This window comes from Natator depressus, chromosome 21 (genome assembly GCF_965152275.1).
Source record: "Natator depressus isolate rNatDep1 chromosome 21, rNatDep2.hap1, whole genome shotgun sequence".
Classification (NCBI taxonomy): Eukaryota; Metazoa; Chordata; order Testudines; family Cheloniidae; genus Natator; species Natator depressus.
In genome coordinates this window covers 13,396,308-13,422,605 of record NC_134254.1, presented here as the reverse complement: position 1 = coordinate 13,422,605, position 26,298 = coordinate 13,396,308, and the positions used below count along the sequence as shown (strand labels likewise).

The 26,298-nt window shown below is 52.2% G+C and overlaps 1 protein-coding gene across 1 annotated transcript; it reads left to right on the top strand.

Annotated features, from left to right (window-relative positions):
• Window positions 1–226: 226 nt before the first annotated feature.
• CSF1 (colony stimulating factor 1) lies at window positions 227–21,063 on the top strand. The gene is made up of 9 exons (XM_074935878.1): window positions 227–354; window positions 6,039–6,167; window positions 10,577–10,639; window positions 11,230–11,409; window positions 12,569–12,746; window positions 14,470–15,647; window positions 16,356–16,411; window positions 16,712–16,767; window positions 17,971–21,063. Exons 1-8 carry the CDS (start codon window positions 289–291, stop codon window positions 16,764–16,766), a joined length of 1,905 nt encoding a protein of 634 aa, XP_074791979.1. The 5' UTR covers window positions 227–288; the 3' UTR covers window position 16,767; window positions 17,971–21,063.
• Window positions 21,064–26,298: the final 5,235 nt, after the last annotated feature.

Below are 26,298 nucleotides of genomic sequence, written 5' to 3'. Positions count from 1 at the left end.
CTGCCATGCGGGGAAACCCCCCTCCCCAGTGTGTCGGGGGGGAGAGCTGCAAGGTAAAGGCAGCAGCTCGCCCTCCCCTTCCCAGTTCGGCCCCCGCCAGCGGAAACAAAAGCCCAGGCCCGGGCGAACTCGCTGCCAGCGCTGGCCGGCGGCCAAGGTGATTTCCCACAAACCACATGCTCCGGAGAGGCAATAAAAGGGCCGAGCCCAGGAGAAGGGAGGCAGGAGACGGCCGCCGCTTCTCCGCGCCCAGTGCCGCTTCCTTCCCCGCTCCCCGGGGCAGCCGCGATGGCTGCGCAGCTCCGCGCCCAGGAGGTGGAAGGCCCGCGGGCGGCGGCCCGGCTCGGCCCCAAGGTAGGGGCGCTGCCGGTGCGCGCCGGCAGATCCGGGCGGCGGCTGCCTCTGCCGGCGGCGGCACGTGTGGCTCCGCTGCGCTCCCTGCCCTGCCTTCGCTCCCGCTGCTTCCCCGGCTGCGCCCCTCGGCCAGCCCCGGCTGCGCGCCTCGGCCGGCGCCCGCGCTTGGCTGAAAGCCCCGGGGCGCACCAAGGGCGTCAGGCGCCTCGCTCCCGCCCGCCAAGGGCTGGAGGCGCCTAAGTCCCTTTGGGGCGCCCCTTCACCGTGCGCTGTCGTTAGGAGCGATTGTCGTTATTGGCGGGCCCGGGGTTATCGGGTGTTGGAAGGACGGTCCTGGCTGAGCGCAATCCTGCAGGAGCAAACTCCGAGCGGCTCTCTCTGCCTTCGCCTGCCACTCCTCCTTTTGCTTGCTCCTTCGCTCTGCTGGGCTGTGCCTTTGGATGGAGACAACAGGTCCTTTCCCCGCAGGCCCTCGCTCTTCTGATCGCGCTGTGCGCTGGCAGGGCAGGGGCTTAAAGCTAAGTTGGGGCAAACTTTCCTCTGTGCGTTGTTTTGTAAAATGCAATGGGGGCTAAGCCAAGAGAGAGATCTTCATACCGGGGAGAGGGAACGGGTGCACGCAGGGGCATGCACAGGGCTGGGAAGCCTTGTCACCTGGCTGGAAAGCTTGTCGCAGCCTGGGCCTGACAAGGAGCTTGGGAATGGTTTGGGGAGAACTCCTCCCAGAGGACTCTGACCCTTTTGAGTGGGCTGCTTGCCTGGGATCCCCTCAGCCTGTTAGACTTGTCCTTTAAGTGCCATACTCCATCTAGCTAACTAACTGTCCTAGGATAGGTTTCAGAGTAGCAGCCGTGTTAGTCTGTATTCGCAAAAAGAAAAGGAGGACTTGTGGCTCCTTAGAGACTAACCAATTTATTTGAGCATAAGCTTCCGTGAGCTCTGTAGCTCACGGAAGCTTATGCTCAAATAAATTGGTTAGTCTCTAAGGTGCCACAAGTCCTCCTTTTCTTTTTGTCCTAGCATACTGATTCATCAAATGACCTAGATAGATCAGAATACTAAGATCTAGGAGGATTGATAGCCCCTGGAATGGAATGCGTTACCTAGGGAGGTGGTGGAATCTCCTTCCTTAGGTATTTTTAAGGTCAGGCTTGACAAAGCCCTGGCTGGGATGATTTAGTTGGGGATTGGTCCTGCTTTGAGCAGGGGGTTGGACTAGAAGATGACCTCCTGAGGTCCCTTCCAACCCTGATATTCTATGATTCTGTGATAGGTAGCTAACTAGAACAGTATACTAAATGTCTGTCTATCTATATATTCATTCTCTTAGGTCTTCGTATTCTGATCAATCTAGCTAGCTAGACCAGTATATTAAGATAAGAATGGATAAGCGGTTAGCTAGCTAGATCAGTGTATTAAGATCTAGTAGGAGAGTTAGCAAGATAGTATATTGATTGATCAATTGGTCTATCTAGATAACACTCTTCCTAGATCTTAATATATTTAGCTAGCTAGCTACCCAATCCATCCTCCTAGATCTTAGTATATTGATCTAGCTAGCTAACTAGCTAGATTGATTAATCGGTATACTAAGATCTAGGAGGATAGTTAGCTAGACAAATAGATCTTAGTATTCTGATCTGTCTACCTCGATCTTGGATCAATCCGTATACTATGGTCTATCTCTCTATCTATCCCCATACAGTGCATCTCTCTCTCTCTCTCTCTCTCTCATTATTATTATTATAATACAGTACATAGCTATCTAATCTATTTTCTACTTATCTCATTTACCCATCCATTTATATCCCATTGGTTTCAAGAGAGTCACACCAGGGTTGCCCTGTGTTTTCCCTGTAGCCCTTGGAGGTTGGAGTGCCCTGGTTGGGGATCCTCTGCCATGTCTCAAAGCTTAATGGGACTAAATCAGGGGGCCCAGATAATCTTCATCCAAGAATATTAAAGGAATTGGCACATGAAATTGCAAGCCCATTAGCAAGAATTTTTAATGAATCTGTAAACTCAGGGGTTGTACCGTATGACTGGAGAATTGCTAACATAGTTCCTATTTTTAAGAAAGGGGGGGAAAAAGTGATCTGGGTAACTACAGGCCTGTTAGTTTGACATCTGTAGTATGCAAGGTCTTGGGAAAAAAATTTGAAGGAGAAAATAGTTAAGGACATTGAGGTCAATGGTAAATGGGACAAAACACAATATGGTTTTACAAAAGGTAGATCGTGCCAAACCAACCTGATCTCCTTCTTTGAGAAAGTAACAGATTTTTTTAAGCAAAAGAAACGTGGTGGATTTAATTTACCTAGATTTCAGTAAGGCGTTTGATACGGTGCCACATGGGGAATTATTAGTTAAATTGGATAAGATGGGGATCAATATGAAAATTGAAAGGTGGATAAGGAATTGGTTAAAAGGGAGACTACAGCGGGTCCTACTGAAAGGTGAACTGTCAGGCTGGAGGGAGGTTACCAGTGGAGTTCCTCAAGGATTGGTTTTGGGACCAATCTTATTTAATCTTTTTATTACTGACCTCGGCACAAAAAGTGGGAGTGTGCTAATAAAGTTTGCGGAGGATACAAAGCTGGGAGGTATTGCCAATTTAGAGAAGGACTGGGAAATCATACAGGAGGACCTGGATGACCTTGTAAACTGGAGTAATAGTAATAGGATGAAATTTAATAGTGAGAAGTGTAAGGTCATGCATTTAGGGATTAATAACAAGAATTTTAGTTATAAACTGGGGATGCATCAATTAGAAGTAACGCAGGAGGAGAAGAACCTTGGAATATTGGTTGACCACAGGATGACTATGAGCCGCCAATGTGACATGGCCGTGAAAAAAACTAATGTGGTCTTGGGATGCATCAGGAGAGGTATTTCCAGTCGAGATAAGGAGGTTTTAGTACCGTTATACAAGGCACTGGTGAGACCTCACTTGGAACACTGTGTGCAGTTCTGGTCTCCCCTGTTTAAGAAGGATGAATTCAAACTGGAACAGGTACAGAGAAGGGCTACTAGGATGATCCAAGGAATGGAAAACCTGTCTTATGAAAGGAGACTCAAGGAGCTTGGCTTGTTTAGCCTAACCAAAAGAAGGCTGAGGGGAGATATGATTGCTCTCTATAAATATATCAGAGGGATAAATACCGGAGAGGAATTATTTAAGCTGTGTACCAATGTGGATACGAGAACAAATGGATATAAACTGGCCATCGGGAAGTTTAGATTTGAAATTAGACGAAGGTTTTTAACCATCAGAGGAGTGAAGTTCTGGAATAGCCTTCCAAGGGAAGCAGTGGGGGCAAAAGATCTATCTGGCTTCAAGATTAAACTCAATATGTTTATGGAGGAGAAGGTATGATGGGATAACATGATTTTGGCAATTAATTGATCTTTAACTATTCATGGTAAATGGGCCCAATGGCCTGTGATGGGATGTTAGATGGGGTGGGATCTGAGTTACTACAGAGAATTCTTTCCTGGGTATCTAGCTGGTGAATCTTGCCCATATGCTCAGGGTTCAGCTGATTGCCATATTTGGGGTCGGGAAGTAATTTTCCTCCAGGGCAGATTGGAAGAAGCCCTGGGGGTTTTTCACCTTCCTCTGTAGCATGGGGCACGGGTCACTTGCTGGAGGATTCTCTGCACCGTGAAGTCTTTAAACCATGATTTGAGAACTTCAATAGCTCAGACATAGGTGAGAGGTTTATCGCAGGAGTGGATGGGTGAGATTCTGTGGCCTGCATTGTGTAGGAGGTCAGACTAGATGATCATAATGGTCCCTTCTGACCTTAGTATCTATGAATCTATGTCTGCCAGGATCGTGCCTGACAGCATGTGGATCACAGTGCAGGAGGTCCCATGAGTGCCCTGCTCAGAGAAGGCATTGCTTTACCCTTCTGCACCTGTTCCAAACCCCACTGGACTTAATGGAAGGGTCCATGGATCCAGCTCCCTGAAAGCATTTGAATTCCAGGGTGGGAAGTTACAGGGGGAGGGATAGCTCAGTGGTTTGAGCATTGGCCTGCTAAACCCAGGGTTGTGAGTTCAATCCTTGAACGGGCCATTTAGGGATCTGGGGCAAAAATTGGGGATTGGTCCTGCTTTGAGCAGGGGGTTGGACTAGATGACCTCCTGAGGTCCCTTCCAACCCTGATATTCTATTCTAATTCTAAGCTAATGCCATAGGAACATAAGAACGGCCCTCTAGCCCAGGATCCTGTGTCCAACTGTGACAAGCATCAGCTGCTTCTGAGGAAGGAGCCAGAAACCCTCCAGTCCTGGGTTAACCTTCCCCTGGGAATGTTTCCTCCTGACCCCAGTCAGTTTGAGGGTGGTTGTGCCATGAAGCAGGCAGGTTTATAGCCCTTCCCAGCCTCTTGGTTATTTCTTTAGCATTTGCTTTTGTGACTCTGGGTGGTTTCATTATCCACATAAATGTCCAGTCCCTTTTGGAATCCTGCTAAGATTCTGGCCTCTCTGATACATTGTGGCAATGAGTTCCACAGACTAACTGCATTGTGTGTAAAAGAGTTCATGGAGCTAACACCTCGCCACTACTTATACGGAGAGACGTGACTCAGTGATGGGGCAATGTGAAAGGAGGTGCAAAGAGACGCTCAGGGCTGGAGTGCTGCGACATGGAGGGGCAGTGAGGGGTCCTGGAAAGGGAGGACACACTTGCAGCTGGCTCTGAGATGGATGGATTTGAGGAGGTCCGTGAATTAAGATTCTTCTCAGGAGACGAGAAAGGGAAGGGAGAGATTGCAGGGACGAGTGAGAGCTGGAGGGGCGGTGGGAAAGAGACAGATGGGGGAGCAGAAGAGGGGTTGGAGGAGGGAGGAAGAAGGGGTGCAAGCGTTGGGAGGTGGCGCGTGAGAAGAGGATGCGAAGAGCAACGGAGGGGGTGCGAAAGGCAATGAATGGCTGAGTGATGGGGTGGCGAAGACAGGACGAGACAGCGACTGGTGGTGCGCTGGTGGCAGGAGCTGTGGTTTCCTGCTCTGCACGGAGGGGCTTATACACACGTGCGTCTGTCAGCAGCCTGGCTCTGAGAGAGCAGCTCAGCTGGCCCCGGGACAGCAGGGCTGGGGAATTCCCAGCAGGGGCTGCTCAGCTGACCTGCTCCTCTAAGAATAGCAGACCTGGAGAGGGAGCGGGGGACAGGACGGCCAGCGGGGAGGGGAGAAGCGTTCACAGACTGAACGCTTGGGTGCCACTAAAAAGGATTCGTGGCCCGAGCTCCTGGCACAGCAACTCGGGCAGATCAGTGCAGCTTGTACCCTTCCAGTGGAGTGCCATACGATGCCCACCTACCGTGCCATGCCCCCCCAGCACCACATGTCTCTTAACCATCTCTGCATTGCGAAGGGCGCTGACTCCAGAGGGAGAGAAGGATTTGTATGGCAGAGAGACAGACAAACCAGACGTGCCAGAGATAGGGGGAATCCATAGGGCTCTCCATGGGGGCTGGCAGCATTGTGCTACATCCACTGACTGGCACAAAGAGATCCACCGCAAAGGCTGTTTCCAGGGGGCGACAAGGGGGTAGCCACAGGAAACAGCATTAGGATGCTGCCCTGGAGCCTGCTAGCCATGGGGGCAGCAGGTAGCCCAGGGACATGGATTCTCTGATGGCAGGGGTTCCTGACAACTTCTCCCTTCCTCAGGTATGCCCGGTCTCCTGCACCCTGCTGACTTTCTTCCTCCTCGCCGCCTGCAGCATCCATGAAACCGAGCAGAAAGGCTACTGTGAGAATATCATCACCAAAAAGCACCTGGATAAGCTGCAGGAGCTGGTGAGTATCCTGCCCATCCAGCATGGCTGGTGGGATGGGATCTGGAACATTAGGGGGTGAGGCTGGGGCCTGGTGCTAGCCAGGTGTCCATGCTAGGTGAGTGCATGGTGGCCTCCAGGTCCATGCTCGACAAGACCAACGCCTCCGCCAGGTGAGAATTGTACCTGCTGAGTTTGATGCCTGAGCCAGGGGAGACGGGCACTCATGCCGTGGGAGAGTGACTCTAGGGGGCCAGATTAGCTGGGGCGGCAGGTTCGACCAGCGCCTGCCCCAGGTGAGATCAGTCTTTGTGCCCCACATGAATTAGACCGATGATAGGCAATCCAGAAGCAAAGCTCCCACATGGAGCAAAAAATCCAGGGGAGAGACCTATCTAAACAAGAGGGAGGTGAGCAGTGGTGATAGCTGTGGGAAGCAGAGACGTCCCCTGGACAGCCTCTCTGCTCACCGGCCTAGATTGGGCTTTGCTGTAAATGAGCATTGGCTCCAGCATAGAGGATGGGCTGGATCACTGGGATGGGGATGTGAACCCGCAGGCACTGGCAGGGAAGGAGTGAGGATGGAAGAGAAAGGGAAGGCGAATGTGGGAGAGATCGCAGAAGTAAGGAAAGAGAAGGATAGACAGGAGACAGATCGATATCTAGCCATCTGTCATATCTGGCAGATAGATAAGATGCTGGAGTGGGGTAGGAATGCCTTTCTACCCGGACAAAACCCTGCCGACACAGTTCGCAGGGTGACGAGTTGTGCAGAGGTGCATTCCAGGCTGTGCTGATCGCAGGCTGGTCTTTTAGGTGTGGGATCTCCTGAAGCCCCAGCCCCACATTCCTTTCTTCTGCATCAGAAGGGAGAGGGAGACTTATGGGGAAGGCACTTCCTAGCCCTTCCTTGGAATGAACTCAGTCTGGATTGTAAACCTCGTGAGCATTTAGGAAGAGGATGGAGCCCTCGAGATCTGCAGCTGCCGAAGGGTTAACCTTGGGAATCTGGCAGTTCCCCGACAGGATTAGTTGCAAGGGGATTGACCCAGGAACCTTCCTGGTCTTCCAGTACTGGGAGGAGTTCCCCAGCCTTGTTTCTTGCACAGCTGCTGCACAGCCTAACAAGGCTGAATACTGGTGGATGCTGCCAGGGCATCAGTGGCAGAAGGCAAGTACAAAGAGGGCACACAGGGCCAGTCGGGGTTTGGCAGACCTGGTTTTTTTTTTTTCTCCCTGGATCACAAATGATTTGTGGGCGGATCCAGCTGATTTGGGGTCAGAAATCAAAGGAAATTCCTGCGATGTCTCCAGCTCTCCCTCCTGATTCTCACTGGCTGCAGCAGTGGATGTCCTTTAAATTAAGTTAAAAATTATTTAGACAAATTAGATGTCTTCAATCACCAGAGCCTGATGAAATGCATCCTAGAATACTCAAGGAGCTGACTAAGGAGATATCTGAGCCATTAGCGATTATCTTTGAAAAGTCATGGAAGATGGGAAACATTCCAGAAGACTGGAAAAGGGCAAACGTAGTGCCCATCTATAAAAAGGGAAATAAGGACAACCCGGGGAATTACAGACCAGTCAGCTTAACTTCTGTACCGGGGAGGAAATGGAGGAAATGCTAACAGTCAGCATGGCTTTGTCAAGAACAAATTGTGTCAAACCAACCGGGTAGCTTTCTTTGACAGGGTAACAAGCCTTGTGGATGGGGGGAGCGGTAGATGTGGAATATCTCGACTTTAGTAAAGCTTTTGATACTGTCTTGCATGACCTTCTCATAAACAAACTAGGGAAATACAACCTAGATGGAGCTACTATAAAGTGGGTGCATAACTGGTTGGAAAACCGTTCCCAGAGAGCTGTTATCAGTGGTTCACAGTCATGCTGGAAGGGCATAACGAGTGGGGTCCCGCAGGGATCGGTTCTGGGTCCGGTTCTGTTCAATATCTTCATCAATGATTTAGATAATGGCATACAGAGTACACTTATAAAGTTTGTGGACGATACCAAGCTGGGGGGGGTTGCAAGTGCTTTGGAGGATAGGATTAAAATTCAAAATGATCTGGACAAACTGGAGAAATGGTCTGAAGTAAATAGGATGAAATTCAATAAGGACAAATGCAAAGAACTCTACTTAGGAAGGAACAATCAGTTGCACACATACAAAATGGGAACTGACTGCCTAGGAAGGAGTACTGTGGAAAGGGATCTGGGGGTCATAGTGGATCACCAGCTAAATATGAGTCAACAGTGTGACACTGTTGCAAAAAAAGCAAACCTCATTCTGGGATGTATTAGCAGGAGTGTTGTAAGCAAGAGAAGTAATTCTTCCGCTCTACTCTGTGCTGATTAGGCCTCAACTGGAGTATTGTGGCACCCAGAACTGGACACATTTCAGGAAAGATGTGGACAAATTAGAGAAAGTTCAGAGAAGAGAAACAAAAATTATTAAAGGTCTAGAAAACATGGCCTGTGAGGGAAGATCGAAAAAATTGGGTTTGTTTAGTCTGGCAAAGAGAAGACTGAGAGGGGACATGAGAACAGTTTTCAAGTACATAAAAGCTTGTTACAAGGAAGGAGAAAAATTGTTCTTCTTAATCCCTAAGGCTAGGACAAGAAGCAATGGGCTTAAATTACAGCAAGGGCGGTTTAGATTGGACATTAGGAAAAACTTCCTACCTGTCAGGGTGGTTAAGCACCGGAATAAATTGCCCAGGGAAGTTGTAGAATCTCCATCATTGGAGATTTTTAAGAGCATGTTGGACAAACACCTGTCAGGGATGGTCTAGATAATACTTAGTCCTGCCATGAGTGCAGGGGACTGGACTACATGACCTCTCGAGGTCCCTTCTGGTCCTATGAGTCTATATCCTTATTAATTAGCCAGGGCCCCATTCAGATCTCACTTACACTGTCATCATTCATGGGGTTAGTCCTGAGTCACACCAGGGGGAGTGAGAGGAGAATCAGGCCCCACGGAGTTGACACGGGGGTGAGTGACCGGGCAACCAGGCCACCGCCCTGTAAATACTGCGCTAATGATCCAGATGTGGCCCTACCACTTTAAGCACTTAGATACTGGGCCAGGAGCCAGGCTGTGAGTCCAGATGTTGTGCCACCAACCCAGCATTCAGTCACTAATCCAGTTGTTGCTGCTGTCCCGGCTCTGACAGTCCAAAGTCGAATGTTCCCTCAGTTGGATGGCTGCCACCATCCTCATTACTTCGGGCACAAAGGTCAGAGTCAGGCGCGTGAAACCAACTCGAAGATAGCAGGGCTGGTCAAAGGATTTCCCTCCTGTGTTCTCCGGCCTTCTGCAGCGATCACAGCCGCGCACCCCATCCCTGGCCCGTCTCAGCCAGCTCTACTTTGTATCTAATAAGCGTTTGCTAGCAACCGCCTCACCACAGGCCCAGTGGATAATGAAACAATTGTTCCCAATCATACATGCTCTCCTGGCAGCTCTGTTTTTTCCCAGCCTGGAACGCAGACTCCGAGTACTCCCCAGAGGAGAGCTTTTCATCCTGAAATTGAAAACCTCTGTCACTCAAGGCCTTTGTCAGATGTGGGCGCTGTTGCACTCGGCTTCCCTGCAGAGTTATTCTGCAAAGTGCTGAGTCAGCATGGGAAGAGCCGGGGGGCAGCGGGGTTGATTTTTGTGGCCTCTTGCTTTCCTCTGACAAGGCAGATCCTGGCCCCCCTGATGAAGAAGGGCGACTGCCTCTTGTTTGTTTGGACGAGGATTGGGAATGCTCATAGCCTCATCAGGGCTACGCCTCTTCACAGAACTGCCTGTTCCTTCATTATATCTGTTTACCCTCTGGACCTCCAGTGAACTGCATGGAATAACAACATCTCAGTTATATTGTGCCTTCCAGCAACAAGGATCCAAAGAATGTTACCAAAAAAAACCCCTGCATCCACTCCTAAAATGCAGCTGTGTATGGGGTGATGAGCTGCAGCTGAGTGACACAGGGGGAAAATTTTGGCCAGGACATTAGGGCAAATTCCTCTGTGACGAGAGATACTCTGTAATCATGAGCGTGTCTGCAGAGCAGAGGCGGGGATCTGGTTTTAAAAAATGATAGATTGAGTGGAAGAGTGTATTTAGTATGTGTTCAAATGATTGATAGATGCTGAGCTGGATCTCTAGTCCCAGGAAGTGAACCTATAATGCTCGGCAGCCCTGTCCATAGTGCACGGAGTCCCATCCTGTGGTGCTAACAGCCCCCTGGCTGCAGCCCTTGTATGGTTCCCTGCACTGATCCTATCCAGAGCAGCTGGGTTCATCCTGCTCTGCAGATTCTCCTCTCTGCAGGCCCTAGGGGCTGGTGCAATTATCAGGTGCCTGCTTAAAGGGGAGCGGCAGTCTGGCTGGATTCCTGTTAAGGGGCTGCACTGTGACTTTGTGCTTCTCTTTCGCAGATTGACTCCCAGATGCTGATGTCCTGCCACGTCTCCTTTGAGTTCATTGATGAGCTTCAATTGGTGAGTGGACTTTGTCTGACCAGCTGCTAGCCTGAGCCTAGCAGTTCCTCAGGATGGCAGCTTGTGCATTAGCCCCGGGGATGGGAGGAGCTGTAAATCCAGAGGGGAGTCTCAGCAGCCTGGAGAGAAAGGAGGGGCCTGTAGCCTAAGCCTTCAGAGAGCTGGGCTTGATTTCCACCTTGGTCACAGACTCGCTATGTGATTTTTGGAAACTCATTTAATCACTCCATGCCTCAGTTTCCCTTTTGCAAAATGGCGGTGGTAATCCTTCCTTAAGGAAGGAAGCTCTTTGGCCCACTTGCTGAAGTGTAACTGACTTCCCTTACACATCACCTCTGAATTGGGGCCTTGGGAGGAGGGAGGAAAGCCAGTATAACTTACACACAAAGGGCCAGATTTTCAGGAGTGCTCAGAATGTTTGCATCATCTTAGAGCTATCTTTGAACGTGGCAGGGACTGGGGGGAAGGGGTCTCTCTGGGCCCGGGGCTGAACAGTCTCTCTGGATACATGTACCCCGGGTGGTAAGATGCAGTGGGCCGTGCAGCAGTTCTGTATTGCACCCAATAATCTGTCCATGTTTGCGTCCCAGGGTGACCCCATCTGCTTTGTCAAAGCGGCTTTCCCTCGGCTGGAGGACATCCTTGATAAAATGAAATTCAAGAAGAACTCCGATAATTTTAACAAGACAAAAGACGTGCAAAACATGTACAAGAAAATCGACGAGAATGAAGTTCCGTGCATTGACGACCAGGATGATCATGAGCGCGAGGTACGTTCTGAGAACCAGCTGCGGATCCGCAGGTTAATGGGCACAGGGACGAGAGGAGGGCTCGCAGCCCTCAGTGGAATGGAGCGGTTTGGTTCAGGCTGGTCCCTGCTGCGCTAGGAAGCTGGGTGGATGTCCATATTGGGAAAAGACTAACTCCCAGAGCACTGAGGGTGACCACGTGGACTCTGGAGGGTGGCCCCTGAGGATGATGTAGTTGGGGTTGGTCCTGCTTTGAGCAGGGGGTGGGACTAGGTGACCTCCTGAGGTCCCTTCCAACCCTGATCTTCTCTGATTCTGTGAAGGCGTTCCAGGCTGTGTCCGAATATGTGACCGGTGGTTGCTGTTGGCTGGGAATAATCATTAACCACACACTGGGCTAATTAAAGCTGGAGCTGGGGTCAGAGGGTCCCCGGCCTGGCAGATGAAAGAGCAGAGCAGGAAGTGCAAAGCTGGGAATATTCTCAGCCTCCCTGGCTGTCAGCTGGAGCCTCCCCTGTGAAGACAGCAGCCTCAGGGGCTCTCGAGAGACTCCCAGAGCCACACGGGTGGGGGTGGGGGGTGGGATCCTGAGCGGGATTCTCTGCATGCTCAAGCACAAGGACTTACAGGACTCTGCTATGCAGCCTCAGATGTGTCAGACTCTGCTCCCAGCAGGAGGCTGGGACTTTGGCTGTAGACTGCTCTAGGCCAGAGCCACCCAAAGGGCCCAAGCACCAGCCGGGTCACCATCCGAGCTCAGTCTTTTCCCTGATCCTTTTCTACCTGCGTTGGCTCCTGCCAAGAGCCCCTGGAATCCCAGCCCGGGTGTAAATGGGCCTGAGCCAGCTCTCGCTGGTAGAAGTGACCAATCTCCCACTGATTTCAACGGGAGTAGGATCACGCTGAATGGGCCCGATTCTGATCTCATTGTGGGGGACATGGGAAGACTCCCATTGATTTCAATGAGATGGGGATCAGACTCAGCGGTCCTGATCTTTCCCTCAGACCGTGTTTACACCGAGTAGTTTCACTGAGTGCCGTAGAGCTGCGAGGGGAGAGTCAGCCCGTGTGTGGTGCCTGGTGCTTCTAGCGATTTGGCAATTGCAGGACGAGGGGGAGTTTGACCCAGTTTCTGCTCTCTGGGTTGTCTCCTGGCTGCTGATCCCTGCTCTCTGCTTAGCTCTCCCAGGCCTGCTCCAAGGAGTTCTCCATGCCTCCCGAGAAGATGCTACAGCTGGTGAAGGATTTCTTTCACCGAGTTATGGTCCTCTTAGACAAAGATGTGGATTTCAAACGCGATTGCAGCAAAACCTACCAGAAGTGCTCTGACGCCCCGAAAAAGGAACTGCCATCTCCAGGTAAGAAACTAGGACAGCTGATCTCCCTGCACCACCTCCTCTTGAGCTGCATCCTCTAGCACCAGCCAGGGCAGTGGATTCACATGCCTGATCGTTGTGAAGATTTATACCATTACAAGACTGCAGCTTTTACACAGGAGCATGCTTGTGTGCATGCAAGCGTTTGTCCCTGTGAATGAGTGTGCATGTTTGTGGCATCACAAGGGCGTGTATACATGTGAGCATACAAACATGCGTCTGCACTGGATTGCACCCATGTGCCTGTCTTTATGACTGTGCTTACCTGTGTGTTTTTCTGCATTTCTCTGTGCATGCATGTATTTGTGTGTGTGTGTCCATTTGTGTGACTGCTGATGAGGGAGAAAGCTCCAAAGTTTTGGGTCAGAGCATAGGTGCTGGAACTAGGGGTGCTGTTGCACCCCGTGGCTTGAAGTGGTTTCCATCCTATCCAGGGTTTACAGTTTGGTTCAATGGTTCTCAGCACCCCCCACTGTGCAAATTGTTCCAGCGCCCCTGGGTCAGAGACAGGCCCCCAGATTGGGAAGTTGTTTGGGAAGTGGTTTTCTCACTCTTCGCTCTGAGAAGCGGGCTGGATGGCTCTCTAGGGCGGTGAGTTTGGCTGTAGTACTGCAAATACAGAAACCTCGTTTGCGGTATTTCTGCCGAAACCAGGAAGTTCACAGGCAGGAGCAGAAATTAGCAATGTGAAAAAAGCTCCAAGAAAACCTCAAACCTGACTCAGCCAGGGCTGCAGGCTTGGGGCCTAGTCGTTTTATCTGCAGCGGCTCGTCTGGGAGTAAGGACGGACTCGTGGCTCAGGCCCAGCTCTGGGAGGCAGGACTCCTGGCTGCTCTCTGCCACCGACACACGGGCCAAGTCACGTTCCCTCCTTGTGCCTTGGTTTCCCCATCTGTACAGTGGAGAAAATTTTCCTGGCCTCCGGCTACCTGGCTCCGATCAGGGGGGCGGCACTTTGTCAAGGCAGAGTGGAAGATGCAGTGCTCTTATCTGTCCCTGCGGCCTGCCTGTGTCCGGGTCCATGTTACATGTCATATGTTTGCATGCACACCAAGAAGAAGCTCCCATCCGTCCTCCCCACCAGTAGGATCTGTCCTGTGTCTTGTGACTGAGACGAGGGGACTCGGTGAAACTAACACTCCCCTCCCACTGATCCTGTTGCTTGGGCAGCTGCTGCTGGTGATGACACGAGCCTCAGACCCTCCACAGCCTCTGGACAAGGGCCTGCCGCAATGTGGACGCTGCCTTGCTTGGGCACACTAACAATCACAGCCCCGATCTCCGTGCACCGGCCCTGCCCCACCACCTCTCCCTCTGTCCCCTGGCCTGCTGGCTGCGCGCCTTCTTGACCCCTTCTTTCTCGCTAATCGCTTCCACTCCCCAGGGCATGGGCTGCTCTCTGCGCTGCTCGCAGGTCTGCATCTCGCAGTCTCTCTGGGCAGCTCAGTTCACCTCCCCGCTCCCTCTTTTTGCTCTGCCCGCTGCTGTCCCCCCCCCCTGCCCCCCGCCCATTCCGGACTCTCTCTCCCCTGCCTCCTGTTTCACTTCGGCCTCGTTTCAGTGGCTCTGGCACCAGCCCACCCAAGCTAAAGCTGGGTCCTGGGGCGGGGAAAAGGATTGAGCCGACCCTAAAGGCTGTTCCCTGCTCTTCCTGGAGGCTGGTTACTCTATGGCCTTTCTCTCTCTCTCTCTCTGGTTCTTTCAGGTGTGGTGACTGACCGTGACTGCAACTGTCCATCCCCAAGCTCCCCTCGTGAGGGACCCCAAGCCTCTCCCCACCCAGCCTTGGCCACCAAGCCCTTCCCTTCCACTGTACCCGGCCTGGGCAGCAAGGAGGCGGCTGCCAGCACCCGCCTGGCCCACAGCCAGCCTGGTGCCATGCAGAGCCCAGTCAAGTCAGACAGCAGCGCCAAGCCCAGGGTATCCAGGAGCACGCACCAAGCCCTGGTTGCTCTGGAGATCCAGGGGGTCTGGGCTGGCATCTCTGCCAGGGTGTCCTCACCACCAGCAGACCTGGAGCTAGCATCAGCATCACAGGGACCTGGCAGCGCGTCCGTCCGCACTGAACCGCTCCTGGACCTAACCGAACCTCCCAGCCGGGAGCCCCCTAGCACCAAGGATGTCTTCACCTCCCCTTCCAGCCTCCCGGCCTCTGGTGGAGAGACGCTACAGAGGGAAGAGATCCATCGCACCAGGACAGAGGCTGAGCAAGTCCAGGCATGGCCAACTGGGCTCAGATTGTTCCTCCGCACGCCTGGTTCACCGGACTCCTCCCCCAGCGCCAAGCAGACCCAGCCATGGGCAGGAGAAGACGTCACCCAAGCCGTCTGGGCATTCTCAGCAGCAGAGCCGAGCACCCACCTGATAGATCCCAGCAGTGCCGATGCCGGGTCCAGCCCAGCCCTGACATCCGAAGCAGCGGAGGCCTCGGGAGCAGACCCCGGTGGCCGATTAGTGACCCCCCTGCACAGTGAGCTGTGGCCGATCCCCTCTCTGGGCTCCGAGGAGCCCATCTCTGTAGTGCAGCACCAGTTCTCCAGGATCTCTGCTACCACTGACCGCCCTACTGCCCCAGAGACGCCCCCCGGGGGGAGTCCTCGGCACCCAGCAGGGCAGGGCAAAGCCCCAGACGGGCAGCGCACCACGGAGCTCCGAGGAAAGAGAACAGGGGGGCTGCCCAGGTTCAGAGAGCTCGACGACAGCCTGGCGGGGCCCATCCCTGACCTTAACATCCTTCCTCCGAACACAGACCAGCGCAGGAAGGAGGCGCAGCCCAAGGCGACCCAGCGGGAGGTCATGTCCTATGTGCTGGTGGCAGTCCTGGCGACCGTGGCGATTCTGCTGGCTGTCGGAGGCCTGCTCTTCTACAAGCATCGATCCAGGGTAGGCGCCTCACCAAGCCACCCGCACCGGGGCACGCTGGCTGGTCCCAGCGGCTCCCAGGGCGGGCAGAGGGGTGTCTTGTGGGCAGTGCTGACTAGTGGGTTAAAGACACATCCTCTCTCAGCCCCTTCCTGTCAACCAAGAAGGTGTGCGCACCTGGGGAAGACCCCACCCAAGCGCTGAGACAGCGTCTCGAGTGGTTAGAGCTGGAGGCTGGGAGTCAGGAGGCCTGGGTTCTGTTCCCAGCTCTGTGAGGTGGCTTTGGACAAGTCACTCCCCCGCCCGCCCCAAATCGTTCTCTGCCTTAGTTTCCCTCGCTGTAAAATACCTTGCAGGGCACACTCATCAGGGACTGAAAAGCACTGGAGGGGCTCAGGTGGAAGGGTAGGGTGTGGGGAGAGCAGTTCTCGTAACTGGGAACGTCCCATCCCCCTGCCCCATGGGAGTGTGTTTGGGGCTATGTCTGCAGTGGGGGATGGGGCCCGGGGGGGATGTCTGGGGTGGGAAAGACTCCAGTTCCAGCTATTCACCCTGGCTGCCTCCTCCCACAGGAGAGCCTGTCTGTTCACCCCTCCCCCCCAAGGCACTGCCCACTGCAGGGAGAAGGGGATAGAAAGGGCCCAGGAGCTTCCCCCCTCATGGACAGCACAGACCCCTACCTAGGCTCCCGACCAGTCCAAGACTGATCCTTCTACTTCCCTCACACAGACCCAGGAGGGACGGCTGCAGCGGAGAGGGAATGACCTAGAAGAGCAGGAGGGAAGGTGAGCGGCTGCGACCTAGGGCTGCAAAACTGGGGCTTCTCCTCCTCTGGGTCTCAGTGGGCTTTGTGGCCTCTTCTCTGGCATGCAGTGTCCTATCCCTCTGGCCTCCCAACTTGGAGCGCTTGGCCCAAGAGCCTGCTGCAGACCCAGCCCCTGCATGGCCAATGAGTGGCTGCCTGGCAGCAAGGGGCACTAGGCATCCCCCCTGTGGGGCACGGGTGGGCATCACCAGCTGAACCTTCTTCTCACATTCAGCCCCTGGTGTTGGTTTGAACCCTTGGATGTTGCTTCTCTTTGCAGTCCGCTGAATGGAGTGGAGGAGCCTCTGGAGCTGCAGGTGCAGGGCGAGCTATGAGGTAAGGTGCCCCACTTTATCCGGACGACAGCCCCCCTTTAAATCAGGCCCCACTCCTGCAGCCTGGCACAGCGGGGGGTTCGGAATGGCTCACGCAGACCCTGGGGTTAATATTCAGCCAGGCACTGAGCACAAGGCTGCCAGCTTATTGCTTGGCAGCTTAAGCACCTGGAAATTGATTCCAGGTTTCCTAGCTGTTGTACAGGGCCCTTAGCAACGGGGAATTTAATTGTCACCGTCTGGTTCCTGTCTGGGACCCACATTCAGCACTGGCAGAACTGGGCATAAGGCCATTAACCTGGATCAGGCCTGGCAGGGGTAGATCAGGCTTCTGCCAGCCAGGGATCTGTTCAGCTGGAAAGGGCAGTTCTGCTCTGAAAAGTGGCTCTGAAATTGTCCTCTCCCTACTCTGCAAAAGTGCTTCTGGGGGCATCTGAGTCAGTGCTGAGTTCCAGCTCGGGTCGCTCCTGGGAGCCCTGACAGGGCCAGCCCGGCTAGGGGAGAAAGGTCTGGAGTCTGTCCCTTGCTGTACATTGGCAGAATTGGTTATTAAGTGCCAATGCCATTCCATGACCCCGCTGCTGGAAATGGGGCTGCACGAGGGTGACCTAATTTGGCCTATAGAACCTTTCTGACCAGTGCTGTGCAAGGAGGGAAGAGCCCAGCAGGACTCTTGGATCCCAGGGGAGGGGAATCACCTCTTTCCTTGTCAACTGGGCAGGTTTGTTTGGGCCTGACTGACTCTAAACACAGGGCCACGCGATGCCGGTTTTGCGAAGCCAACTGCCCTTGACATCGCCCCCCTTAGACAAACCCAGCAGCCCGTAACCTTCTGATAGATGCTGACCCCCTGAGCACCTTGTTCTGCAGGCTGGTTTCTTCCTACCCAGCTGTATACTTTTAGCTATTCTAGTTTCAGTTTAGTGCAACCCAGCATGAAGTGTCTGTGAGCCAGGTAAACCACCCCACCTGCCAAAAGGCTCCACTCCTGCAACTGGAGGAAGCTGGGAGCCTCTGGCATAAACAGTGAATGTCGGTGAGCCCGACCGCTCCCTCCTGGGTAAACATTTAAGCTTGGCTGGGCATGCTCCTGCTTCCTGCGTTCAGCAGAATCTCAGCCCCGAATCAGCCACGCGTGCCCCATCCCTTGGAAGTCTCCCTGCAGCAGCCGATGTCACCGCCCTGATTTCGCTCTCGTTTCCAGCTGGGCCTTTCCTGTGCCAGGAAGAGCAACAGCTTGAGGCTTGGATTCCGAACCCTCCCTTTTGTGTGGGATCTCAGCCCCATCTGGAGGAGAATCTGCAGCAGCTGGACCCCTCCTCCGTCGTCGCCAGTGCCAACGATTGTCACTTGCTCTCGCTCTCTGCTCCTCTCTGCAAGGTCGGGAGAGACTGAAAGATCTGGAAATGGATGCTGTTTATTCTTGGCACTGGCGCCTGGGTTCCGCACTGCCCCACGCCCCGGCCAATCCCACCCCTTGCTCTCTAGCTACTGGCAAGCCAGAGCAGCCTGCAGGACTACCCCAGCAGACCTGGCACCAGGATGGACAAAGTTTGGCTCTGATGAAGGGAGATAAACAGTCCTGGGACTCGCGTTGTCTGATCCTCTCCAGCCTGGAAAGGGTTAGGTGGACTCCACAGAGAGTTAGGATAGCGTGGCACTGGCTCCTTCAGGGGACTGGCTGTGCCTGCCGTGGAGGGCTCAGCGAGAAGGGGCATGCCTGGGCAGGAATGAGAGGACTCTGCTGAGCCAGCCAGGTTGTCATTGCTCCCTGCATGCTCTGGGACGGAGTTGGATGCAGGAGGGGTGGGGACTGCGATCTGGGGTCTCTTTCTTCCCGCTTCTTAGACCAGCTCCATCTCGTGACATGGCAGAGGGAATCTGCTGCTTTTCGGAGAGGCTGCCACCTGGCCACGAGCGGAGTCTGCCTCTCTCTTTCCCCTGTCTGCCCCAGCACGGTAGCCTTTGGAATGATCATCAGATGGCCCCTTTCAGGAGTCGTTTTTAACGACCTGCACGAGCCAGCGCCGGTCCCCTCCATGCCTCGAGGCTGCTGTGTCTGGCTGTCTGGCCCCGGAGCCCTGATAGCGTACTATGCAATGCTTGCCCTCTCTCCTCTCCCCATGCCCTTTGCTAGACGCCTATTGGCTCAGCATATTGGACTCTGGGATCGGTCTCTGACCTTTGGGGTTCCCACCCCTGCAAAGTATGGCCATGTCCCCTCTCCCATCCCCCTGCGCTCCAGTGAGAGGTAGAGGCCCTGCAAAGAGGAAGGGGCACCCTCATTTTAGGGGAGCCTGCTCCTTCCCATACCCAGGACATGCTGCGGAGTGGGTAATAGGGGTACAAATTGGGGTCCTGGATCCCAGCCCCCAAAGGGAAAGAAAACCTCTACACTGTGAATTTTAACTCTCTCCTGCTTCCCCCTGAGCAACAGGGGCTGGCTGGTGTTTGGGTTCGTACCTACCCCTCCTTTCCCGTACACTCAGCGGGCCGTCCATCCTTCTTGTGCCTTCTACCCTTTCATTCCGTCGTCCTCCCCCCATCCCCTGTCCAGGCATCCTGCTTGTCGTGATGTAGCTGATGACCCTGAGCCGGCCTCAGGTTGGGAGAACTGCCTTTATGCGTTAATGTATTGGAGAAATCTCCTTCTCCTGTAAAGTATTTTATTGGAGGGAGCGGGCGTGCCCGGCGGTGGGAACTGCAGGCGGTGGGTCACAGCCGGTGGGTGGCTTTCTAACGCAAGCTGGCCTTGTGTTCCGGACTGGATGTTTATGACTGTGCTTTAAGAGACTGAATATGTCTCGTTCTGTCAAGGACTTTTTATCCAGTAACATGGGTGCAACAGACCAACGGGCCTTTGATCCTGTGTGTATATCTCAGTAGGGTCATGTGGGATGGAACTCATTTACTGAATTACGTTGCGTGGAGATCATTAATGCCCCCTGGAAGTGACAGCCCTGTGCTAGCTGGCGCGGTCCGTCTACGTAGCTCTGGTCAGGAAGTGGGACATGGGCAGATTTCAAGCTGATCACAGCTCGGCTCATCCCTGTCTTTAGTCACCTCCTGGCTCGGCTGTTAAAACGCTGGGGAGCTTTGCCAGCCTTCTGTGCTGTCCCCAGGGTACCGCTGAGGCTCGGAGGTTCAGGCCCATTCTGAGCTTAGGACAGATCACACAGCGAATCAGTGTCAGGGCCCGGAGCGGGTCCCCCAACTGCTCGACCGGGGTCCAATGGGCCACCGGAGCTCCCGTTGCGCTGTTGACATGCCCCCTTCCTAAATCTTGGCAGCCCAGTCTGCAGGGGGCTCCAAGTCACCTCCACTCCCCGGGAGGAGGGCTGTGCCAGCCCCCTCTGCCATCACCTGCACTGGGGGCCCATCCCGTTCAGAAATGAACCCCATTGGACCACTCAGGCCTCACAATTGCCTCCAGCCTCTCTCGGATGTTGGCTCCCCCCTCCAGGACCCTCCATCACTGGGGAGAAGGCGTTACTCTTCCAACTGAGCTGCGCCCTCCCCTCTCTCCATCAGACCTCCTCACCGTTGTCTTGCGCCTGCTAGGGGCCTGCTCTGCATCATATGGCAGAAGAGCCCACATTGGGCCGGATCCCCCGCTGGAGTAATTCGGCAGAGTTCCCCATTGCCTTCAGCAGTTTACGCCAGCTGAGGATCTGGCCCATGACATCAAACTTTGCTGACACTCAGCATCTGATCTGATTCTAGGGCCAGATGCTCAGCGGGTGTAAATCAGTCTAACCATGGAACTCTGCTGTTTGGCCCCCAACTTGAAGATGGGGACGTCTCTGCTTTCAGTGATAAATGGTTTATTTTTTTTAAATGGCAGGAGAAAAACCTATTTAAACCCCGTATTTTTAAATTATTAATATGTTTCTTAAAGTATATTTATTAAGTCCAAAGGCACTTCCAGTACGGTGTGCGATTGTGGTGAGATATACACACAGCTCAGGTGTCAAGGGCACAGAGGGTCTGATTCGGATCTCGCGTACCCCTGTGTAAACCAGGAGTAATTCCACTGAGTTCAGTGGAGTCAGACAGATGTAAATAGGATCAGAATCATGCCTGTAAAGTCCATCTGCTCGTCAGCCTGCCAGATCTTGGGTTGGCGTCAGCCAGCGTATTTCTATGGCAAGCTGTGGCGCTCCGGCGATTTACTCTAGGGCTAACAATCCACGGTCTGACTCTGTCTACTAGAGCTATGCACCTGCCATGTCATGTTATTCCACATATATTAGCCGATGAGAGAGTAGCTCCCAACAAAGGGAGTTATTGTTTTGGTCCCAACTGTGTTGTTTGTGTGTCTGTTTTTTGTTTTTTTTTATACTTTGAAATTGTGAATTATTTTATACAAAGTCATTTAATAAATAATGTCTATTTAAAAAAACAAATAGAAACCAGCTTGTGTATTTAACAATAATAATAATAATAAACACGGATGTGTGGCACTTTGTAACACTTGGGTAGTGGACTTGTGCTTGCTGGTCATTGTGAAGCGCTCACCCTGCTCTCAGCCTTGGATTTAGTTGGGGATTGGTCCTGCTTTGAGCAGGGGGTTGGACTAGATGACCTCCTGAGGTCTCTTCTAACCCTGATCTTCTATGAAGGGCAGCTGTATGTCAGGCTCAGGAGTGAAGCATTCAGCTCATGTTGTTACCAGGTCAGCCGAGCAACTTAGGTTTGTGTTTGTGGCCAGCTCTTTGGGGTAGGGAGCTGGGGCTGGAGGGGTTGATGGAGAAAACCATCCTTTAAGCGGCCTTCAGCAATGGGGGAGGCTTTGGATCCCCATGATGACTAGATTTAGGAAAGACCTACCTCCAGCTCCCAAAGGGACGCTCTGTGTTTCTGCACCCCCCAGTGCAGTGGGGTAACTCCATGCCTGAGGCTCCCAAATAGTAACACAATCTAAATAATTGTAATAACAATGGAAATCTTCAAGACTGAAGAACATTCAGGAGTCAGGATTTAAGACAACCTGGCTAACTATTTGAGAGCTGGGGAGACAATGTCAGGGCAGATTACCCCATATCTGCTGCAGGAGGGTTCTGACACCTTCCCCTGAAGCAGCCGATGCTATCCATATTCATGGAGACAGAATACTGGGCTAGCTGCATCTTGGGTCTGATCCACTCTGGCAATTTCTGTGTTCTTATAAGAGCTTAGATACCCCAATGATGGGTGCCTTCAAAGAATCCTACATAGACAGACAAATCACTATATTAAGATCTAGGAGGATATCTAGATAGCTAGATGGATAGGTACATAGATAGATCGTACTAGGAGCTGACAGATAGGTAGATGTGGTGTCTGGAGAGAGATGGAGACCATATACAATAATGATGGTACACCTGGGCCTCCAATACCATAGTTCTGGGAGGATCCGCAACCTTTCTCCAGCCAGAACCTGCAGCGCCTCATCGGCCTATTCAGAGGATGGGCATACATTACGAATTTGTTCAACCGGTGTGAGCTCCAGAAATCAGTCTTCCTAGTGATGCAGCCCCAAGGGGAGAGGAAGGATAAATTCAGTGCACATGAGCCACTGGCTGGAGCAGAGTGAGAACCAGTCAGATGCTGGGGCTGATAGCGCTTCCCTCTGGTAGTTTTATGGGGCTTCAAAGGTTATGTCTTTGATTAAGTGCTTTGATGGACCGTTAAGAGAGAGAGCAGAGGTTCGCCCCTGACTTTGCTCTCTTCCTGTTTACATGCCTCAGGAGCTCGACAAACTGAGCATAGGAGCCCGGGATTAGCCTTCCCGATCTGGGCCACTTGCCTATCAAATCTGATATCCTAGCTCGGACCATAGCCTGTACTTGATGTTTCACTGGAAGGTAAACTTCGCCAGCCCCCATCCTGCATTTAGAGCCCAATCCTGCTCCCACTGAACTCAAAGGGAGCTGGATCGGCCTTTTAGAGCAACTGGGCCATGATGATCACCGGGAGGGGATGGGGAGAAAACTCGCCTCGACCTGTATAGGTGACCAGCTTGTGCCCTGGAGCATGAGGTTCCATTTCCCTTGTTATCATAGCATGGAGCCTTAGTAGCTATGCTCTGAAGGGACATGAAGAAAAGGCCACTCACCCGTAAGTGACTCAATGATTTCCTGTGACAAGGAGGTCAGTTTCACTATGCCTCGCATGAGCAGCACGAAGAGCTGTTTCCGTTTGCCAGTGCTAAGTCTGATAGGACTGAATTCTACCAACTCCGTGCTCGTTCTGTTGCTATGGTACGAAGCAAAAAAAAAAATTTCATTCAACCTCCAGCAGTTTTCATACTAAGAATCAAGTTTCCGCTCTTGCTGACCGGGTTAGGGAGAGGGACGTTTTATCCTGCGAATTCCACAGAGTTTGCACATCGATCAGAACGTTCCCACCATGCCGGGGTGTTTCGCGCTGGGCGTTTGGGTTTGGAGCCCGGTGTGACAGAGCAGGACCCAGGGACCTTGAGCACTTCCTCCACTTGCACAGGGGCTATAGGATAGCGCTAGAAACTGGCTGTGTCGGGGACCAGAATGAATGGCTTTGGGAAGGGTGGTGTAACGTGGAGGAATAGGGCAGTATCCCTTTAAAGTTTGGGATCCCTTTAGTGGTGCTGACTGTGGGTGTGGAGGAGACTCGGGGGGGGGGGGGGGGGTGTCTCTGTGTGTGAATAGTTAAGGTTTGTCCACACAGGAAGCTATTCTGGATTAGCTCCTAGAGTAGTTTTTGTGCAATAGCTGTTGTGGTCAATTTCCCTGTGTAAATAAGTCCTTGGTGACCATGGCTATTTGAGACCCAGCCATGCCCCTGTGGTTTTTCTCAGATTGTTCTGGTGTGTGAAAAACACTAGGCCTAACAGTGAGGCTCCACACCCTGGAGCCAGGTGGCTGTGCTGCCCCCCAAACTGGGGAGCTTTCCGTTTCCTTCCCTGCTTAGGTTGATTTGTTCTGCTGATTGCACAGGATCCCTTGAGGAAAAGACCTTGCTGACAGCCATGGGGTTGCTGGCCCCTTCAAAGGGAGTCAGGGCCCACCCTATGCATGAGGACCCAATTTAAAGGGAACAAGCTAAAGTAGGCAGCTAACTGACTAAGAAGCACCTGGGCCTGTTACAAAGCCATCAGGGCTAATTTGCATAGAGGCGCTTAGCAGGAGCACCCCCTAAGGGAAGGCAGCTGCTGTTGTCCTTGCTGCCAGTGCCTGTTAAGCTCTGCAAGTGGACAGGTCAAAGCCTTCAGTAGCTGGATCTAGCTGGGGAGAAGCTGAGTAATCCAACTCCTGGAGGAGAGCTGGGGACTCCTTATCTGAGGAGCATGAGTTGATTTAGCTGATGACCTAGCTCTGGGAGGAGGGCTGAGGACCCCTGGTTCAAGAGACCGAGGCTGTGAATTACAATCCACCTCCAGCTAGGAGGACTATGCACCTCCTGTACCCAGGATGGAGAAGCCTGACCAGAAATCCCCTCAGCCCTGAGAAGGGGAACAGTGTTGAAAGACTCTGGGTGCAAGTGTCTTATTTCTGAACCCTGAGGGAGCTGAGGGTGGGGTTCTTGCAGAACCACACGGTGCCAGCAGTGGTAATGATTTGGGACTGCCCCCCTCTTACACTGGTTGTATTTTTGTTTCCTGCTGAGTCATTCCACCCACTGTTCCCAGGTTTAATGAAAAGTGAAGACTCTCCTGTGCATTATGAGCTGGGCTTTCTTTAAACAAATTGCAGCAGAATTGTAACTGGAATCTAAACTGACCACGAAGGGCTCTGGCCCTTTCGGTTGGGATGCTGTTCTTCAAAACGGGACCTTAGTATAACAGAAGCGGTGATGACTGCCTGAGTCTGCAGGCAGCCTGAGATGATAGCTGTCTGTGACAGGAGTGTGTCTTGTTCCTGTCCACCTCAATGGAGTGTTAACCCTGAAGTCTAATGATAATGTCTAATGAGCTCTTTAGCAGACAGAACAAGCGAATGTGCTGTCAGGGTAGTAACAGATATTGCAGTGGCGTGCTATGGGCCAGCCAGCTCCTGTTCATGGCAGCTTAGGCATGTGAGGAATCCAAACCTTTGTCCCCTCCAAATTCATAGTCAGCCCCCGACACCTATCCTCAGTATTGGAACTGGAGATAATGCCTCCTTCAGAATACCAGAAACTTCAACTGCCTCCTAGCTACTGAAATCACCTCCCACACGGTCTTTGGTTGCAAAAGACTCAACTGTCCCCTGAGCAGCTGCCGAAACCTACAGCTTCCGCCCCCTCCCCCGCGACAACTCCTATGATACAGCTAGTTTTGCAATAAAAAAAGTTTAGGGCTGTTGATTAATCGCAGTTAACTCACGCGATTAACTCAAAAAAATTAACTGATTAAATTAAAATTAATCGTGATTAATCACACTGTTAAACAATAGAATACCAACCAAAATTAATTAAATATTTGTGGATGTTTTTTCTACATTTTCAAATATATTGATTTCAATTACAACACAGAATACAAAGTGTACACGGCTCACTTTCTATTATTATTTTTGATGACAAATATTTCCACTGTGAAAAAGAAAAGAAATAGTAGTTTTCAATTCACCTCATCCAAGTACTGTGGTGCAATCTCTTTATTGTGAAAGTGCAACTTACAAATGTAGATTATTTTTTTGTTACATAACTGCCCTCAAAAACAAAACAATGTAAAACTTTAGAGCCTACAAGTTCACTCAGTCCTACTTCTTGTTCAGCCAATTGCTAAGACAAACAAGTTTGTTTACATTGACGGGAGATAATGCTGCCTGCTTCTTATTTACAATGTCACCTGAGAACAGGTGTTCGCATGGCACTTTTGTAGCTGGCGTTGCAAGGTATTTACGTGCAGGATATGCTAAACATTCATATGCCCCTTCATGCTTCTGCCACCATTCCAGAGGACACGCTTCCATGCTGATGATGCTTGTTAAAAAAATAATGTGTTAATTACATTTGTGACTGAACTCCTTGGGGGAGAATTGTACGTCTCCTGCTCTGTTTTACCTGCATTCAGCCATGTATTTCATGTGCTAGCAGTCTCCGATGATGACCCAGCACATGTCCGTGTTAAGAACGCTCTCACTGCAGATTTGACAAAACGCAAAGAAGGCACCAGTGTGAGATTTCTAAGGATAGCTACAGCACTCGACCCGAGGTTTAAGAATCTGAAGTGCCTTCCAAAATCTGAGAGGGACGAGGTGTGGAGCATGCTTGCAGAAGTCTTAAAAAAGCAACACGCCGATGCGGAAACGACAGAACCCGAACCGCCAAAAAAGAAAATCAACCTTCTGTTGGTGGCATCTGACTCAGATGCTGAAAATGAACATGCGTCGATCCGCTCTGCTTTGGATCTTTATCGAGCAGAACCCGTCATCAGCATGGACGCCTGTGTGTGATTTGCTGGGGAAGGAATAGTTGCCTCTCTGAGCTAAAGCACGGTAGGTTTACAGGAGGTTTCACCTGCTATGAAGCACCAGCTGTGAAGAGGCATACAGGTCTAGGGGGAGCTCTGGTCTTGTCCAGGAATGGGAAG

Coding starts and splice junctions, on each gene's coding strand:
- CSF1 (XM_074935878.1), top strand. CDS start 289: ATGGCTGCGCAGCTCCGCGCCCAGGAGGTGGAAGGCCCGCGGGCGGCG. Junction 15,648..16,355: donor TCTACAAGCATCGATCCAGG/GTAGGCGCCTCA, acceptor TCCCTCACACAG/ACCCAGGAGGGACGGCTGCA. Junction 16,412..16,711: donor CTAGAAGAGCAGGAGGGAAG/GTGAGCGGCTGC, acceptor TTCTCTTTGCAG/TCCGCTGAATGGAGTGGAGG.